This window comes from Arvicanthis niloticus, chromosome 6, assembly GCF_011762505.2.
Source record: "Arvicanthis niloticus isolate mArvNil1 chromosome 6, mArvNil1.pat.X, whole genome shotgun sequence".
In the NCBI taxonomy this organism is placed as follows: domain Eukaryota; kingdom Metazoa; phylum Chordata; class Mammalia; order Rodentia; family Muridae; genus Arvicanthis; species Arvicanthis niloticus.
In genome coordinates this window covers 9,199,956-9,220,534 of record NC_047663.1, presented here as the reverse complement: position 1 = coordinate 9,220,534, position 20,579 = coordinate 9,199,956, and the positions used below count along the sequence as shown (strand labels likewise).

Genomic DNA, 20,579 nt, shown 5'->3' with positions numbered 1-20,579 from the left:
AAGGACTATACCAACTGGGCTACAGTCACGGCCACATCTTGTTGGGTTATGGTTTTGTTTGTTTTTGTTTTTAAGATCATCCCTGCCAGTATGTTGGCACAAGCCTGTAATCTCAGCACAATGACCAAGAGAGACAAGATTGTCTCAGGTTTGGAGTCAGTCTGGACTACACAGTGAAGTCCTATCACAAAAGGGTTGAGGATATGGCAGAGTTAGGCAGAGTACCAACCTAGCACCAAACCCCAAATCCTTCTTAGGAGTGCACCCATTTCCACAGGCAGGATGTGGGCCTCCCTCCCCCAGAGGCCAAGGTCTTCTTAGCCTCCTAGAGAAGAACAGCCCCCTGCTAAAGCAGCCTGGCTGTCAGCACAGCCTCCAAAGTCTCCACTGGGAAGTCCCAAGCACAGATATGTGGCACAGACTGGCTACCAGGGCTAAGGGTTTTGAGGGAAATATTCTGAGAAGATTTTGGGCAGGGTGGGGTAGAGTCAGGGGTACCCTGGTCACATGAGTCAAGAGGCCTTTTGCCCCTGGGTCTGGGCTGCAGATATTAGTTGGGATTTGAACACAGATTGGTGGATTGGGGGTGTTCATAACTTAGCCCTGCTGACCCCTACTGACTGAAAACTCCAGCTGCAGCTTTGGTTTTTCTGAGGGGCCTCTGTCTCCACTCCTGCAGGCCCATGGTCATGCCTGCCAGAGCAGGGTGCAGGCCATGCAGATGGTCTGGGCAAGGGTCTCCACAGGGCTCTGGGTTCTGGATGGAATTAAAAGCCAATAACCTCTTTGTAGAAATTAGGATGATGAAAGGAAATTCGTCTTTTAAGAACAGACAGGAGGCGGGTGACAGAAGCTCCAAAGAATGCTGTGGTTGAACTTTTTTTTCTTCTTCTTCTGTTATTTGTTTTCTGGCACAATCTGTCTCTGTGACTGAGCTGAGGGCTGTGTCCCTGCGACAAAGGCCTCTTTCTTATGACAATTTAATAGCTCCAATACGGGACAGCCCTGGCTCTCCCATAGGCCCCACTCTGAAGGTTGCTGAAGGAGATAGAACATGGCTGGCTTTGCTTTAGTCTGGTTCAAACCGAACTGAGGGAAATGGGGGGGGGGGGTGAAGAGGAGGATTGGCCTCCCAAATTTTAACCTCCTCCTAGAAAATCTGCCAAAGGTAAAGAGGAGTTGATGTGTGGCTGAGGATGGGACATGGGTCACAACTCGACCTCCAGGCTTTGCAGGAGGAAGTGGTTTAGACCACTAAGCAGGGACCAGGTCAGAGAGGCCCAGGCTGTAACCTGGGGAGGCGCTCCCGTGAGTTCCTTGGGGCTGTTGGAGCAGAGACTTCTCAGAGTTCCTGAAGCCAAAAGTTCAAAGTCAAGGTGTTAGTGGGACCAGGTTCTTCGGTAGCTCTAGGGAGGAGCCTTCCTGTCTATTCCAGCTCTGAACATTTGAGGAAGGCTTTCATTTGTATCTGCATCAGTCCAAACTCTGCCACAGTGTCACACGGGTGTCTTCCCCCAGTGTGCCTATGTCACTACAAACCCCCATTGTCTCTCTCCAACTTCCTCATCCTCTCCTCCCCCCACAACTCCCCACCACCCATCTCATAAGCGTTCCCCGTCACAGAGGACTTGGGACCCATTCTAGTCCAGTACAAGCTGATCTGAATTAGCCAGGACCCATTGCCATGTAAGGACCTCCACAATGCTGGCGGTTATGACATCAGCCCTTTCCCCACCCCCACCATCACCTCCATTCTGGTACTTTCTAGGACAAGTGACACCTGCTCTGTATCTCTGTCTTCCTCAGTGACCTTGCCCATCTGTCCACCTGTCCCACTAGGTAGGGCTGGGCAAGCAGTTCATGACTTAAGTGTCACCAGATCATCTTGGTCCCACCTTTCTGGGCTGTCCCTTCCCTCCCTCCCACTCCCTTCTTCCTTTTCTCTATCCCTCCCTTCCTCCTTTCTCCTCCTCTTCCTCCCTCCATTCTATATATTCTTCATTACCCACCACGAAGGGAAGCCATTCAGGGCTACAGTTCTTACCACAGTGCAAGCGCCTACAGACACACTCAAAGCCTTCCTCGATATTAACGTCTGTTTCCTGTAGGACTGGCTGCATAGGCTGCTTCCCACTGATGTGATTTCTGTACACGTTTGTCTCCCAGCATGCCCAGGGAGATAGAAGATGCTCTTGACAATTGAGCCAAGACTTCTACAGATGACATCCAAAGTATTCACAATGGGGGTTGACATACTGCCCCTGCTGAAGCTGACCCCAGTCCCCTACCATTTGGGGGATACTTTCTAAGCCTTGAGGTTATAACAGATATGCAAAGAATGAAAGTGGTTAGAGGCTCTGTAGTTAGGCTGTTTGGGTTCAAAACCTACATCTGCCCTGAGCAGTCATACGTACATTTCACATCTGTAAAGTAAGCATGTCATCTCTCACACAGAGGGCTGGAAGGCAGAAATCAGATACAAGGTATCCTGTGTCAGGACACAAGGTCTCCGTGTGGAAGGAACTCGGGAAATGTTAGCTTCCTGAGTTTTGGAATCTGGTGGATGGAACTTAAATGCCCTCACTTGCTAAAGAATGGCAGCACCTCTGCCTTGGGTCAGCAGCCCTCGCCAAGTAATCATTAGAGACAGCATTGGTGACACCATGTTCTTATTCAGTACCACACTGACACTAATGTATCAACGCTACTTCAGATCACCAAGTAGAATCTATGGGGATGCAGACCACCCTCTTACAGGAGCGCTGATCTGTGCTGGAAGACAATAGCTTCCTTGCCTGAGGCATCTGCACACCAGGGATAGATGGATGGAGCCCTGGAGAAGACAGGGAGTCGTATCACTCTGAGTGCCTGGGAAAGCCACATAGAAAGCACATTGGCTCCCAGAGGGCTCTGTGTGCCTGCCCCTCCCCTGGCTGCTCCAGGCTAACAGAGCCCATGTTGTGAATCTATGGCTCCTGCTGCCAAGATGTCCAGCCCCTGTCGCCAGGGACATGGGTGGGGGCGGCTGAAGCAGCAGTGGAGGAGGAAGGGGTGAGCATAAAGGGCCCCTTGTACTGCTGATGGGGGAGAGAAGTGGCTGCTAGCCCCTTAGGGCAAACGTGGTGGGGGTTCGGGGGCTCGGTAGCCTCCTTGTTTTGAGACAGTGAGGTGAGATGAGATCAGAGGGACTTGGGATGGAGTCCAGGTAATTAGGGAAGCAAAAGAAAGACTCTCTGGTTGGGCACAGGGCTGTCTCTTCTGAGCAAGGCATCAGTCCTCAGCACACTGCCTGGTCCTGGGAAGGGTGAAGGTTAAGGACTCTAGACAGGAACTACTAAGGCAAGAATAAGAAACACATCAACTCTGTGCCAAGGCAGTGCTATGAACTCTGTTTGGGGGGCCACTGGGGAAGCTGGGGCAAGATGTTAAGGTCAGGCATCAAGCCTGGTACCCGGAAGAAACACCTAGATTGGGTATTGTACCAAGAGACCTGGCTTGAGCTCTCTACACTGCAGAAGCTGCTTCCACACCAGATCCACTGGGTGAGCAGGGGTGGACCACTTGCTCTGGGGCTTGGACTGGCAGAGGGATGCAGGGAGAGCTAGGGGTCTGGATATAACATATAAAACCCTATGGGATGCATGTGTCACTGTCATGAGTGCTTACTGTAAAAAGTAATTGCTGCAACATCCCCATTGTAGTAGAAGACTGTTACCTATGCTTTATAGAGGGAAAAACCACCGCCAGGCTGTGAACCCATCCCTTGGATATTCTGCTGCAAGCCCCTTCATACCATCCTTCAAGGATATGCAATGAGGGAGAATCTTTAGGAAGCCAAACCTGCATCTCAACCTCCAAAACTCTCTCTTTCTCAGGGCCAGAGACCGGGGTAAAGGCTTGTCTTATCCCTTGACTGGTGATGGGTCTGTGGACGGGGCACCCCTTAGGGCCTCAGTTACTGAGGTTCATAAAATGTGGTTAACTCGCGGGTCCGGCTGGCAGCATGATGCTTCAGTGAGAGGAAGGGACAGCTCAGTACTGAGCCCCTGGCAGGCACTCAGCAGGGACACCAATCCTCATCATGAGGTACAGAGCTTCCTACGCAGGGCATCATGGGATGAGCACACACCTGTGGTTGAGTGCTTTAAAGTACTCCTTACAAACTCAGCCTAATCTGCTTCCCGTCCTTTTGACTCTCGTGGTGGCTTTTAAAAACTCCACAGAAAGTTAAACACAGAATGACCATGGAGCCCAGCGATTGCTCTGCTAGGTGTGGGCCCAAGAGACAGGAAGACGCAGGTCTACTTACTCGTCAGACTTCCACTGGTGGGTCACAGCAGGGCAGGACTGGGGAGGGCTCAGTTCTACACTGTGCCCTTTTCCCTGACCAAATATTCACTAGTACTCCCCCTGGCTTTGTGTGTGAACAGGGCAGAACTGGTCTGAGATGCCCTGGGTGTGGCACAGATCCTGGAGATGGGTCCCAAGGTGATCTGTACATCCCTATTCTGTTTTGAACTCCTGGGTGCCCTGTCCACAGACTTATCGCCAGTCAAGGGAGAAACCACACCCTTAGCTCTGTCTTTGGTCCCCAGAGAGAGTCTTGGAGGTTGAGAGGCAGGTTTGCCTCCTGAAAGATCCTCCCTCATTGCAGATCTTCTGAAGGGTGGTGTGAAGGGGCTTATGGCAGAATCTCCAAGGGATGGGTTCATAGCCTGGCAGTCTGAGGTGATGGTTGGCTTCTGCGCTATAAACCTCATTTTATGAACTTCCTTTGGATTCAGGTTTTCTACAGCACACATGGGGCAGACCTACAAGGCTCACCTGGGCTTCAAGATTGACCACTAGAGTGGGAAAGAATCTTGAAGTTCAGGTGCAGGGAAATATAGCTAAGACATATAAGTAGGAAGCAACTTTGAGTTTCAAGCCAGGAGTGAAATCACTAGAGGTCTCTCCATTGTCCAAGGTGGAGGCAGGGACATCTGGGACGAGAGACAGTTTTATTAGGGCAGAGGAAGAGCTTCAGGGCTCAGGAGGAGCCAGGTACAGGCCTCTCCTCATCACAGACAAGGAGCCCCTCTTATGTGCTCTGCCACTGCTTCACCTGGGTTCAGTCAACATCTTCCAAGCTCAGAGAGGGTGCTATGCATTGGGAGAGGTTGCTGGGTGTTGGCAGAGGATATCTATTCTGCTTAGAATCTTGCTTGAAAGCATCAATTGAAAAAACAGAACTTCAGAAGCAAATTTGTCCCTGGAGACCACTTAGTTCTCTACTGCAAGTATACTTTTCCACTAGAAATGGCAAGAGGAGTTGCTTATATTATCACTCTCAACAACAACAACAAAAAAAATCAGATGGAGCCTAGGGATTAAAGGGATAGCATGCAGATGTGAGAATAACCTCGTGCCTTATTATCTGAGATGGTCCATGAGAAAGAGCCCTCTCAACTGTGGTCAAATCAGGTGTGATGGTTTGCATATTCTCAGCCCAGGGCGTGGCACTATTAGAAGGTGTGGTCCTGTTGGAGTAGGTGTGTCGCTGTGGGTGTGGGCTTTAAGACCCTCTGCCTGGAAGCCAGTATTCTGCTGGCAGCCTTCAGATGAAGATGCAGAACTCTCAGCTCCTCTGGCACCATGCCTGCCTGGATGCTGCCATGTTCCCGCCTTGATGATAATGGACTGAACCTCTGAACCTGTAAGCCAGCCCCAATTAAATGTTGTCCTTTGTAAGACTTGCCTTGGTCATGGTGTCTGTTCACGGAAGTAAAACCCTAACTAAGACATCAGGTCAAACCCAGTTCTTCCACTACCCAAGGCTTATGAAAAATATACGGGGGGTGGGGTGAGGTGGGGGGAACGGACGGCTCAGCGGCTAAGGGCACTGACTGCTCTTACAGAGGCTCTCAATTCCCAGCAATCTCAATCTCACGCTGTTCACAGTCATTCACGACTCTGGTTCTACGGGATTTGATGCCCATGTTCTAACCTCTGTGGGTATGGTGCCCAAATGCACGTGTAGGCAAACCACTCACACAGGCAAAATAAAATAAATAAATCTTATTAAAGTTACTCCAACACTAAACATGCCGTACATAACCCACAATAGCAAACAAAGAAACACAGAATTGACTTTCGGGGGCTCTAAGGTTGGCCTCCCCACGCCTCCTTGATTGTTGTGGCTTCCTGCTCTATCAGCCTCTTTGCAGAGTGTCATCCAGAAGATCTATTTTAATTCTTGGACAGAAGGAATAAGGATGATGAATCTACTTTGTGATGAGCTAAATGAGGTGGGAAATGCTGAGAGCCAGATAGCAGGGAGATAAAAAACACTATGTTACAAAACAACTTGGGAATGTTTACCAACTCGTGCAGACGCAGAGGACAGAAGGAGATAAATAGAAGATAAAGATACAAAGATTAACAGCTAGATAGACTTTAGTTTTATGGAGAGAGTAAATGTGGGTATAAGTTCTAGTTAAGCCTCACGGTGTGAGGCAGCTCAGAGAGGCATCTCAATTGCCTTTTGAAGCCTTTCTCCCCATTGCCTCATAGTGAGTCTTGATGCAGACTACCACATGGTGGCGCTGTGGGCCATTCTCCAACGCCACTATGGCTTGGAAAGGAACACTGAAGGAAAAAGATTATGGGTGGACCACTCTAGAACTCCAGAGAGGACAGTTACATGGGAGGAAGGCTGGCTCACTTAGGTGAAACTGAGAACAAGATCTTTGGGTGCAGATAAAGACCAGCAGGGGAGGCGAGTGAAGGCTGTGGTGAGGAGAGGGACTGATGGGGTAAAAGGCATCACCCTTGTCCAGGTACGTGCACGCCCTCGTGCTAGCTCACCTGCCATACCTCAACCTAGAGAATGCTTCCAGGGAGGCCTAAGACAGAGGGCAGGGAGAACTCCAGATCAACAACCGGGGGGAAGAGAGGGTCTCCCTGAGATGTCCCTAAAAGCAGGTGGTCTTGGTGCCTATAGAAGCAATCACACACACCGCTCTGTGGATTCTTGCTGACAGGCAGCTATCATAGGTTGTTCTTTACAAGATGCTCAGTGAACCAGGAGAATGCAGCCATCACCACTCCACAGGTGTGTTTTGACCCCCACACCACATGATTGGTCATATAGCAATGTTTGCATTTTAGAGCCCAAAAGATGTATGTATGCGTTTCCGATCTCTATTCTTTGATCTGCTACCAGGCACAAACTTGAAACAGACACATACTTGGTCTTAGCTAAGCAAGTAGCTTTGAATGTGGTACTTAACCCAGCAGACACCCTCGATTAAGTGTCTGGACACCGGGCAGCAGCAGTTGGCCAGGGCACGCAGCATGGAACGCATGCAACCAGAGGATGCTCGTTTGTGGGGTGTCCGAGGCACGTGGCCAGTCTGCAGCCAGCACTGTCTGCTCTGCACAGCCCTGCAGCTGGACACCAGTTGAAGCCATCAGTCCCGGAATTCACAGGCTATAAACACCCCCCTAGCCGAAGCTGGAATCGGGGTACAAAGCACAAAGTTTAAGCATACAATTCCTTCGATCTCCCTGCTGGTTTGAATTAGGTGTACCGCGAAGTGAGGGCTGAGGTGTGGTCTCCTCTTAATGATACTTATGAAAGGAAAATCACTTTAATCATCCAACTCCCCAAGGACATACGGGCTTCGGCGTTTCTTTGTGGTTGAAGCCAAAGGAAACCACGGAGGGACCAGATCAGAAAGCAACTCTAAGCTAAGCAGTGTTTCCCTTGGCCCACAGACAGCTCATGCCTGGCTGAGTCTTCCTGACTCAGAGGACACTTTTTTTTTTTAAGACGGTGTCTCATGTGTCTCAGGCTAGCTTCAGACTCAGTATACAGCGGAGGACAATGAACCCATCTTCCTCTCTTCTCAAGTACTGGGATTTACAGACATGGTCCACCATGCCTAGTTTAGTCCACGCTGCCGACTAATCCAGGGGCCCTGGGACTGTGTATGTCAGACACACAGTCTATCAACTGAGCTATATCCGTGGCCAGTCTTTTTCCTCCTTTTTGAGACATGGTTTTGCTAGGTAGCTAGCTCATCTGATAATTTATATGTGACCCAGCTGATCTTGAACTTAATCCTCCTACCTCAGTTTCCCAAAGGACGGGATTATAGGTCTATACCACCACATGCCCCCTGGACGCTGATTTTTGAAGGAAAATCTCCCTTGCAGCTGATCCAGTAAGGACACTTGGGTGACATGAGGTGCAGTAGCAGCACATAGGCACCTGGTGGCAGTAGCGACACACTAGTTCTAGGCTAGGTGCCTCCTGCCTGTCTATGTTGTCTTACTGGGTCAGGGCCAACTGCAGAGAGTGGAGTAAGTGCTTTGTTAGAATATTTACTTTGTGCCACTCTCTTCTCTGTTGGTGGTGATGGCTGGCATTGCGGGGGGGGGGGGGCGAGAGGTGAGACTCTTTCCCTCTGAGATGCATTGCAGAGTTCCCATGAGGTTACAGAGAGACAGAGGCACCTGAGGGCTCAGGGGCGAACGTAGGTAAAAGCTATGGACTGCATCCACTATGTCTAAGTCCATAAACTTTATGTAAAAAGTCAGAGAGTATTCTCAGCCTTAAGAAGTCTATGTCGACTATTCACTCAGTGTAGTCAAGGAGCCAGAGAGAGCATGTGAAGAGATTGATGAACCTGTGTTTCAAGAAAACTTTCTTTATAGAAACGGGTGCTAGGCCAGGCTTGGTTAGCTGTGTCTATGTACAGCAGCCGCAACCCCCAGACTATGGCAAACCCACTAGAAGTCAGAATCAACTGGATTGAGGGATGTAAGGTGGCTCAGTGAGTGCTTGCTGTCAAGCCTGATGACCCGAGATTGACCCCAAGACTCCTGTACTCTGCACACCATTCCCCAAACACACACACACACACACACACACACACACACACACACACACACCAAATCTATCTTCACTGGCATCTGGCATCTGGATCAGCAACACAGAACTCTGTAGAATTTCAGTTGCTTCCTGGAGTGGGTGGCTGAGAACTGCCAGCATCCTCAGAGAGGGGCAGACCATTTGCAATCTCTGTTGTAGGGCAGCTGTCTGCCTGTGCGGAATACTCCCCACCCCCTTCATGGCAGCCCCTCCCTCCCTTTCTCCCACCACTGTCACATGACACGTAGCTCCCAGCTACCTGATCTTCAACTGTCCCTCCTAAACTAAGAATACTAGTGGTCTGTATTCATCTCTCGGCCCAGTTTATCCTGGTGGCTGCTTCCAGAGCCTCTGGAGCCCTGTCCTGAGTCTACACCAGGCTGGGTGGGGACCAGGCCACTGTGTGAGAGATGTGCTTTGTCTTTAACCTGCCTCCCAAGGAATCCTTTCAGCTTTCCTCCTCTAAGCACCAGGGGAGTCTATCTTGGTAGACTCTGTCCATCGGCCTTGAGAACAAGGGGCTTCTTGGGGGCTTCCTAGGTGTTCACTTACCGAGCTCTCCAGTGCCACCATCCCCAGCTGGCTGCCCTTATGCTTGGCTGCCCTTCACAGTACAAATGTAGAAGGTTCGCCCTGTTCTGAGTTTTCTTAGATGGTCTGGTTTCCATCGCTCCCCTGCAGCTGAGATTATGCTGATTTTAATGCTGCTTCTGGTTTTAAATGCCCACTCACAAATTATGTTGTCTGCTGCTTCTGCTAATGATGATCGACCGTATCACGCTGAAGTCTGAGAATGCGGCCTGGATGATAATGGCCTGAACGATAATGAGTCTGTGGCACGGCATCAATCAAGCATGTGAGCTTGAAAAGGACATGGTTTCAGGGCTGGAAAGAGAGCTGGGGCAGGGACGGGGGTAGGGGGAGTGCTGGTTGTACAACCACTGAAGACCTGAGTTGGACTCCTCAGAACACACATACAGCCAGACATAATAGCACAATCATAATACCAGCATAACCCTGGTGGGATGGCGGAATCCTGGAAGCTTGTAGGCAGGTTAGCCCAGTGTATGCAGTGACAAAGACAAACAAGAGACTGTCTCAAAGGGTAAGGACAGGACTGTTTAATGGTTTCCTTAGAGACTGAAATAGTCCATCCCGGGAAGGAAGCTCTTGAAACAGGAAAGTAAACAACTCAAAATAGCTGCAGGAAGTCCCTGAAACTGACCAGATTCACTAAGCCCCTCCCTGACAGCATAAGTAATAAAAGTTCAGCTTCTTGTCCGGGCAGCTGCAAAGACTCAAGCTGAGTTATCAAGAAGAGGCTCCGGGGAGAAGATCTGCAAAAAGACTGGGAGACCAGACCAGCTGCCTGGAAGAGGTTTAGACCAGAGTCACTTTGAAAAGACACTCTCCAACCTGTTGAGCTGCCTGCAGGCTGTGCAGTGAGCTCCAGGTTCCCCCAGCTTTTGTGAGCTGTCATCCATGCTGGGGTGGAACTTGGTGACACAACTGTCATTAAGTCATCTCTGTTCCTGTAACTCCTCACCCACACTCCTGTCAGTGACCCCAATAAGACTCATTGATTCACCAAATTGGACTTTGGTAGTATTTGTACTTTGGGGTCTGTTGTGGGCTCCCTCGCTGAGGTGAATAGATGTTGTATCTCTCCAAGATAAGTTTTGTCATACAAGGACTGACCCATGAGGTTGACCTCTGACCTCCAAGGACATGCTGTGTCATGCACATGCCTTTACCGACACACACAAAAATACGCTCAGGTTTTCTTTTTTTAAAGGGATTACCCAGGATATAAAAGTCTACAGTGTCTGTCCTCTGTTCTATTCACTTCTCGGCCGGCCACGTTCTTAACAAGCCTCAGAAGGAGACACTGCTCCCCGAAGGACCAGGACCGAGGATGCAGTTTCTCTCCTCACAGCTCAGACCGTTTTGCTTTTAAATGTAGAGCTCATGCTGCCAGGTGCATACAAACGCACGCCTATTGCATCGTCCTGGAGTCTGCTCTCATTTCATCTGCTCCTTCTGTGACTCCCCACCTCCAGGCTCACTGCTGCTGTAGCTGTAGTGTCTGCTTTGTATTTTTATTAGTGTGTGCACTGTGTCTTTTCAGACTTCCCCGTTTGGGTTTCTTCAGACCTTCCTGTTTGGCTGTAGAACTACTGCCTTCTTGTATTTCTGTTTTGCACTGCATGTTAGAGAGCACCCTCATCGCTGCAACCGCAGACCATTTACTTTAGATTATCTTTAGCTATGTGGAGAAGTTCCAAGAGCGGGCAGACCCGTGCCGCAAGCCGCCTGTCTGGTAGCCAAGTCTTTTGTGTATCTGCAGGCATGGAGGCACGAGGTGGGTTTCAGATGCTTTCCTCAATTGCCCTCCACTTTATTTATTTATTTTTTTTAAGACAGAGTCTCTCACTGAACCTACAGCTCTCACTGTCTGCTACACTGGCTGACTCCAGCCCTCAACTCTGGGATGACAGGCATGTGGCACTGTGCCGTGCTCTTTATGTGGACGCCTGGGCTCTGAACTCAGGTTGTCCTCCTTACACGGCAAGCACTTTCAACAGAGAGCCATCTCCTCGGCTCCCCCAGTCCTCCCATTCTCAACATCTACATAAAAGGGTACTTTTTTTCTCAGTGAGGCAATCCTGTTAACTACAAGGCTTGCAGATTTAGATTTATCAGCTTCCCCTGACGTCTCTGGGGTTCCAACCTTCTATAGAATCTCTCTGGCCTGACCTGGACTGTGTCTCCCGTAGTCTTTGATTCTGATAATACAGAGAATTTGGAGGTGGCTGGTCATAAGAGTTTGATGTCTTTTTTTACACCTGTACTTTTGCAGATGTGATATAAAACTTGGTAGTGATTTCTTCTCTTAACTATAGATGTTGTCTATATTTATTTTTGTTTTAGTGCTTTTTAAAACAACTGTATTATTGTTGTTACTATTATTACTATTACGTGTGTGTGTGTGTGTGTGTGTGTGTGTGTGTGTGTGTGTAGGTGGGTGGATGAGTACCTACAGAGGCCAGAAGACCTCCGTGAGTTCCACAGAGGTGGAGTTATGAGCTGGAGTGGCGAACCACCTGATATGAGCACTAGAAATCAAACTAAACTCCGGTCCCCCAGACAAGGAGGAAGTATGCTGTCACCACTGAGCCATCTCCAGTCCCTTCACTTTGTTCTTATCTATACTTAAGTGTCTGCCTTGAGGCATCGTGGATTTGTGGCTTATCTATCCCTGGCTTCCAGGATAAGATACAGTATACAATTTGTATTCTGCAGCCTTGAGCAGTGCAGGTCTGAGGTTTTGATCCTTATAGATATTTTACTCTGCTTAACACCCCACTCTCCATCTGAGGTCCTGGAAAGAAGACATTCCCCATGCAAGCTCATGCAACATTTTATAGCCCCTAACATCCGCAGCTCCATGTCCTGATCTGTATACCTGGACTGTTTTAGCTTCCGACCCCATGGGAAAGGCCATGTCTGCAGGCACTGATCCTCTCCCCGGCTCAGTGGCCACTCAGCAGCTTGGCTTTAGAGTTCCCTTTACTGTCCATGGACACTGTTGGTGTTCTTTGGTTCCTTTGAGAAGGACCATCCATACCAGCTGAGCTTACCCTGTTACTGGAAGGACCGGAGTACCTTCCATGTCTCTTAAAAGGATTTATACAAACTATGTTCTTTTCAGTAGCTGGAACAGTGTGGGGGATGCACTGGTGCTCTCTGAGATACACATGGATGAGTGAATGAGTGAGTGAGTGAATAAGTGAGTGAGTGAATAAGTGAGTGAGTGAATGAGTGAGTGAGTGAGTAAGTGAGTGAGTGAGTAAGTGAATGAGTGAGTGAATGAATAAGTGAGTGAATGAGTGAGTGAGTGAATGAGTGAGTGAATGAGTGAGTGAATGAGTGAATGAGTGAGTGAATGAATGAGTGAGTGAATGAGTGACTGAGTGAATGAATGACTGAGTGAGTGACTGAGTGACTGACTGAGTGAGTGAGTGAGTGAGTGACTGAGTGAGTGAGTGAATGAGTGAGTGAGTGACTGAGTGACTGAGTGAGTGACTGAGTGACTGAGTGAGTGAGTGAATGAGAAAGAATGTAGATCAAGAGAGCCTGGACGTAGCATCTGCAGCTTCCAGGAGACCCTAGATGAAGCACTGGGTGAGTTCAGGAGCCTGGGAACAGACAGGAAGCAGGTGCAGAGTCCCCAGCTCAGTGTTGTAACTCCCGGCCACCACAGTCCACCTCCTGCTGCCCTGTCCAACACTGTGGACATTTTGATTTCACCAGCAGCTCCTCTAAGCACCACAGTTATGTTTACTGTCTTACGGTTGACTACAGTCTCTTTTCCTTACAAAGAGAGAATAAGTGTATGTGTGGGGGGGCGGGGTTGGGCCTACTGTAATGTACCATTTGAAAACTGCAGGTGGTAATCCAAGGTGGGGCCTTGGAGGGCCTCATGGCATAAGGATGCTCCTGCAGCTGTCTTTAGTAGACTCCACAGGCAGCAGTGGCTCAAAAGGGCCCGCATGCGGAGACAACCAGAAGTCATCTCCCTCGAGCTCACTGCACAAACAAGTACTCAAGAGGCCTGGCCGTGGGCTTGCTTTGGCCTCTACAGCCTCGAAGATCATAGGTCTTGCCTCCCCATCTGCAGTTCATCAAGCTCCCCTCCCTGCAACTCTGGCAGCCAAAGGGGCAAACTCTCACTGGCCATGAACTTTCTTCTCATGAGAGGGATATTGGAACTGATATAAGATATCATGGGGGCGTGGTTTCACCAGACAGAGCCTGGCCTATGAGGACAGTGCCCGAGGCTTGGCTGTCATTTACAGGCACGCTGACCTCATGGGGGCACATGTGGTCTCCCATGTTCTGGGAGAGTTGGCCTTTGAATTCTCATAAGGTCAGCTCCCCATGGCTCTCAGACTCAGGGACACTGTTTGACCCTGGAGGTTCTCATAGTCTGATGAAGTCAAGTCCAATTTGACTATGCCCAGGGGACATGAAAGCAAGGCAGTCTGTGGGATGTCATTATTAGCCCCTTGGTTCTTTTTTGTCCGTATATGTGTATGTGTGTGCAGGGGTGGGGGGTGGGGGGGAGGTGATATTCCTTACATGCTAAAAGCCCTTCCTCCCTCCCTCCTCCCTCCCTCCCTCCCTTCCTTTCTTCCTTCCTCCCTGCCTGCTTTTCCTTCCTTCCTTGGTGTGTGTGTGTGTGTGTGTGTGTGTGTGTGTATGTGTATTCATGTTTATGGATGCATGCGTGTGTGCCTGTGTGTGCGTGTGTTCATGTTTATGGATGCATGTGTGTGTGCCTGTGTGTGCGTGTGTTCATGTTTATGGATGCATGTGTGTGTGCCTGTGCATGTGGAGAGCTGAAGTCAACCTCAGGATATTGTTCCCCAGGCGCTGTCCACCGCTGTTTTTGAGATAGGGTGTCTCATTGGCCTTAGGCTGGCTGGTGGGCTAGCCCCAGGGATCCTCCTGTCTCTGCCTCCTCAGAACCAGGATTAGCAGTATGTACCACATCGCCTAGCTTCTCTGCTCTACAGGTTCTGGGGACCGAAGTCGGATCTTCATTCTTGCGCAGAAGGCGTTTTTAGGAACTGAGCTACTTCTCCAGCCCTTAAGTTATGTTTTCAACCACAGTGAGCAGCTTAAACTCCCTCGATGCTCACCGCCCCCCAGCTATCTCCATCCTCTTGTTCCCACTTGTCCTTGTAACCCTGGCTCCCTGGAGGCAGCCGAGATGGTGGCCCTTGGATGAGAGGCTCTGTCCTGCTGGCCTTCAACCTGGAGGACGGAGTGGTCACAGCTTTGTAAGTATGCGTGGGCTTTATGGATCTTATCACAAGAGGTCTGAATGACATCATGCGAATGGGTTTAGGTGAGAGGAAGAAGGCCTGATGCTCTAGAGAAGAAGAGGGAAAATCAGATGTTGACAATGACAGTGGTCTTAGCTTGGCTGGCAGACGGCGAGAAGGTAGAAGGTGGCCCTGGAGGAGGGACAAAGCCCAAGGACAGAGACAGTGAAGCTCATCTCTGTGGTGCTGAGTGTGGAGAGCTATGAAACGCATGTGCAGAGATATCTGGAGGCCGGTGGCCCTGTAGGAAGGAGCTCAGGTTTAAGCTGGAGCTGGATGTGCACATCACTAGGAAGTGGATAGAAAACAAGCCATGGGAATGGAGGATGATGCCTGGGGAGTGTGCATGGCATGAAAAGGGAGGATGCTCCAGTGACAGACTTCTGGACGCTGACGTTTAAGACGGGGTCGATGTGTGAGAAACAGGTGAGGGAGCCTTCTGGGAAGAGAGTCTAAAAATGGGGAGACCAGGAAACTCCTTTCCGGAAGGAAGGAGCCGTTCAGAGCACTGATCGATCGCCACCCCTCCTAACCCTTCTCCGTAGTCTTTATATATTTCACCCACTTAGGTACAGTATGCAGCTATATCTTGGTTTCATTTACAGAGTACCTGCGAGCTGCCTTCTGTGAGAACGATGGTACAAGCCTGCTCGTCTGGTCTGACTGAGTACATCACGCACACATGAACTTCCTCTAGCCTCATTATTCATGCCATGATGCGCCAAGGATGCTTAGCAACCCTGTGCCAGCAGCTGGCCCAGGTATCAAGTGCAGAGACCCGAGGGGTGTGAGGCCCACGCTCCAGGCCCCAGCGATGGCTTACCTGGCACTCTCGAAGGTGGCAGATGCAGTCTTTTCTACTGCTCCAAATCCTACGCCAACAGCAAGGCCCTCTGAAATAGACACGAGGCACAGAGATTAGGAATCGTTTCTAACGAGGAACACAGATTGCCATCCTCGGATCTGATAGGGCTGCTTTAGGCTGCAAGTAACAGAACATCAGTGTAACGGTGGTATTTGTAATCTAGCCTCAAAAACTTCAGTCTGCACCTCTTTGATATGTGTGTGAGTGTGTGTGTGTGAGAGAGAGGGAGAGAGAGAGGAGAGAGAGGGAGAGCGAGAGAGCGAGAGAGCGAGAGAGCGAGAGAGCGAGAGAGAGAGAGAGAGAGAGAGGAGAATATAGATGGACAACATGATAGGATTTATATTTCCCATGGAAATAAATCTCTGGGTATATCTGTGAGGCATTATTTCTTTTTCTTCTTCTCCTTCTCCTCTTTCTCCTCCCCCTTCTTTCGTTTTTAAGACAATGTCTCTCTATGTAGTCCTGGCTGTTCTGGAACTCAACAGAGATTTACCTGAGCTGCCATGCCCAGACCAGAGACATTATTTCAATTAAGTTAATCAAGATGGACAGGGCCACCCTAAATCTGGGCACTACCCTAAATCTGGGCTGTGCATTTCCATGGGGTCTCAGAATGAAAAAGAGAAAGCCGCCAGAGCGTATGCCTTCATCTCCCTCTGCTTCCTGACTGAGGGCGTCACGTAACCAGCTGCCTCAGGCTCCTGCCAGCATGCCTCCTCCACCATGGTAGACTGTACCTCTGAACTGCATCTATGCAAGAAGCAAGCAGAGAGCTAGAACCCTTCCTTTAACTGTTGTCTGTCTTACACCTTGAGAAGATGTTATTCTCCTTGATGTTATTGCACTTGTATCTCCTGGGCCAGAGCAAGAACCAGTACCAATGGTAACAGCCCCTGGTGGAGGAGGTGAAGCTCCTGCAGTCCAGGCAGGAAGAATTCCCAGTACTTGTTTGGGTCAAGACCAAGGGCCTTTTGGGCCACACTGGAACATTTTATTTTATTTGAATGAGAAAGGCACTACCTACTGATCGAGAGAAACTGGTGTTTCTTCAGGATTCACTGTTCCTGTGAATGACTTGTTTCTTTCTTTGAGCTCTGTTTAGTTGGGGGAAGGGTGTCAAAGACACAGGAACAGAATGGGGTCCTAGAAGCACACAGATTAAGTAGGCTGGGCTGTCCCCATAAGAGGGACAGAGTTCACTTAAGAACCTGTAGGTTCAACAAGATGCTATCCTGAGGTGGGGGTGTTGGAGTCCAACAACCCTGCTAAGACATTAATGGCTCCTTGGGGGCCTCACTTCTTTGTGCCCCCTTCTCCTGTGTGAGTCTTTTACGTGGTCCCTGTGTCGCTGTAAGCCACTTGGTTGAGAATTTGGAATTCTACTTTCTCACCAAATATCTTAACCCTAGAGTTCAGAGTTCTAGGACCTTTCAGAGTAGAGGAAATCTGGAGTCCCCCAGCTGGAGTGATGCCTGGGTCATTTCTAACTTCTGGAGAAGTCACATGTTTGGAAGAGAGGGTTTCTTCTTAAGACCACATAGGTACATGGGGGCTTCTCAGTCTTGGATCCCCAGAACACATCCTATATGTAACAGCAGGCCACAGAAGTTGACAAGTCACTTCTTCCCACAAGCTGAAGGGTGAAAGGAAGGGGGCTAAGTCAAGGCCGGGGCCACCAGATTCTTCCAGATTTATTTATTTATTTTTTTAATTGTTGAGGATGGAACCCAGAGTCTTGCCAAAGTTAGGCAAGCCCTCTACCTGTGAGCCATACACCTCACCCTCAAAACCGAGTTTATTAAAACTTCATGGGGCTAGAGAGATGGTTCGGCTGTTTAGAGCACTTGTTGCTCTTGCAAAGGACCCAGTTTTGATTCTCAGTACCCGCATGGTGGCTTACAACGGTCTGTAATTCCAGATCCTCACTTGTCAAGTGTTTCTTCCATGATAATGGTTTTCCCTCTAGGGCCTTGTTTCAAAATCCTTATCCTCTAGGGTTCTTTTCCTTGAAGTGGGGGGCTGCTGACTCTCGGTATGCCAGGTTTATATGTGAATTATGTCAGGGTTGGTCATTTCCAGGCTCTGGAGACAAAGGTGACAGGGTGCTGGCTTAGCTAAGTTCTGGTTCTGAGAGCCAGAGCTTGGGCCCCCTCAGCTATCTGTGCTACTTCTTCTTTTTCAGATGTTCCCACCTGGAGTGGAAGCCATAATCTCAGGCAGAGGGGCTAGACATACGGGATATTAACATTTTCCTGATGTGTCGGAAGCTTCCACATGGGGCAGGCATGGATGGACTTACTACCACAGTGTCAGACGCTGCTCAGGCAGGCTGCAGTGAGGATGGCCAAGGTTCTGGGTAGCCTCTTTCTGCAGAGTTGCCCACACCATACCCATGAGAAAACCAAGCTGGAGGGCATCCACGTTGCTGTCTCCAAGCCAGCCTTCAGTTTAATGCCACCCAGAGCTTACTAGGCTGCTGTCCTCTGCCAGGGGGAACACCAAGACAGCTGAGACACTCAACCCACTCCCACCAGTAACACTGGATTTTTGGGACAGGGATCTTCCCCAGGACCTCTGGCCAGCTGGGACAGGTGTCCAAAGCCGTCAAGGGACTAAGCCTTTTATTGACCCCAGTCTTGCATATTTCCCTTTGGGGGGTGGGGGGGGGGGGATATTGCTCTTTAAAGCCATAAACAACAGCTGTTTGGTTCCTCTGTTAATGGTTCTTTTTCTAATTAGTCATTTTAATGTAAATCACAGAGCAGCTTAAAGCATTGTCATATAAGTTAATAATCAAAGTTGCCACCCCCTAAGAGAGTGGTTCAGCACATGCCCCATCACTTACATGTATGCACCCTCACTGATGCTTTGGGATGGGACAAAAAGGATAAGCAAAGTGAGCCAGCTGTGGCAGGGTGGGGAATAGCCTTGAAGCCGTGTCACCATCTGTTACTATTCCCAGAATGCCATTTGATACCCAGTTTGCTGCCTGGGCTCATGGGTTGTTTTGTTTTGTTTTGTTTTGTTTTCCAGTGGATGTGGCCTGGCTCCGTAGGCAGCAAACACCAGCGTCTACAGCTCCATTCCCTACAAACTGAGTGCTTCATCTCCCAGCATGCTAGGCACCTAAGGCAGACCACCAGCAGGGGGCCGCCCACCAGAGAGACAACTTTCTGGGATGGTTTTCGAAATGGCAGGTCCTTCCTTCCTGTTCTCAGGGAGACAGCAATGATAGCTCAGGTTCCCGAGGGACCAAACAAGGGAGAGAGGTAGGTAATACGGGAGAGAAAGGTTTTGTTGCTGTGCTCAAAGATGGCAAGCGATTGGTAGGAGTCGGATGGATGGGAAGCCACGCGGGATCACACACACAGAAAGAACATAAATCAGAGAGTCAACAGATGGAAGGAGGGGACCGCTGGTGGGAAAGGGAGGGAGTTAAAACTCGATCTCTTCCCCCAGGTGTTCCACCAAAGATGCAAATGAGGAAGGTAATTAAGACAGGATGCCCACGTGTCTGGAATACCATTAGTAAGCGTCTGCTATTAGCCCCATACAAAGAGGAGATAAGCTGCCTGGACCAGTAAGAATGGCTGGCCGCAGGGGAGGCCCCTTGGAGGACAAGCTGAGCATCAAGACTGAAGCTGCTGTAGCCACCACAACATTCCACTGTGCCCAGGATGAGGCTGGCTGCCTGTCCCTTGCCGCTTTGGTATCCTTACTGAGGCACAGGGACCATGGTGAGAGAGGGGTCAAGAAAGATGGGTTGTAAGAGCCACAGGTGGTGGCTGGCTGTTAGGAAACTTGCCGTTGATAGCTGATGGGAGAAGGAGGGTCAGTTTTCTTTAGTGGTGTGGTCCCTGGTGGGTAGACAGACCACCCTCCAATGAAGACCACACATCCAAGAGTATATGGGCAGCACAAACTATATCCGATGGTTTTTTTTAAATGGGGATGGGGGGGGGACACAAAATGTTGGTGGGTAGGGAAGGTGGGGTTGATCTGGGGGGAGTAGGGGGGTGGAGTCAATATCATCAGAATGGACTGTACAAAATTCTCAAAGAACTTTTAAAAAGTGAGAAAGAGTGTGGTGGGACCAGGGATGGGGACTGGAGAGCTGTCATATTCCACCTCTGGACTCTACATGGGGCTCACACTGCTCAGGAATAGTCCCCACTGGTGGCTTCCCAAGGAATAACGCCAAGGGCCCACAGTCACCAAGGGCTCAGTGTCTCCTTTGTGTGCTGCTGTGAGGTGACAGCTCAGGTCCCGCCCTTGGGTCTCCTCACCATGTGCAGTTCATCCTCCCGCTGGGCCTCCAGTCTAAGTGTGCAAGCTGTTAGACCTAGAACTTACAGGCCAGAAAATGTCAACACAAAGGCCAGGCAGGAAATGAGGGGGAGCCGATGCTGCTCGGCCTCCCCAATTTGAAGCTCATTAAGGTTAAGACACAGCTAACATTTCCTGGGGAGGCTTCATAAATATTAAACGCAGCCACCACCAGCAAACACTACCACCACAAGCAATGGCAACAAGCCCCAGGGGTGGAGAGGGGTGACCTGGAATGGACAGGCTGGCTCATACTCAAACCCACTACGGGTGTGTGAGGGAGAACATGGTTACACTATGGCTAGTAAATCTTCGACAAGAAGAAAAAATTATCTTGAAGAATGATAGCCAAGGTTGTCTTCTGGACTGTTCCACACAATACACATGTATGCACACATGCACACACACACACACAGAGCAGCCTAAGGCCGGAGTCTTGTGACTACACAGACAGCCCCTCTTGGTGGCAGCATGAGGAATCATTAAATGACTGTCAGATGTGTTGGAACAGGGGGACTTATTTATGGTTTTGTAATTTCTATAGTCCTGACCTGAAGAAAATGAGAAGAGAGGACTTGTT

General features: G+C 49.6%; 1 protein-coding gene across 5 annotated transcripts in view; it reads right to left on the bottom strand.

The window, feature by feature from the left end:
- The window catches only part of Slc39a11 (solute carrier family 39 member 11), a 416,239-nt gene that overhangs the window by 45,843 nt on the left and 349,817 nt on the right, over positions 1-20,579 (bottom strand). For all 5 annotated transcript variants that reach the window (XM_034504930.2, XM_034504929.2, XM_034504931.2 and 2 more), the window contains one exon: positions 15,632-15,701. In XM_034504930.2, the coding sequence (XP_034360821.1) occupies positions 15,632-15,701 (70 nt within the window). The remainder of the gene's footprint in view (positions 1-15,631; positions 15,702-20,579) is intronic.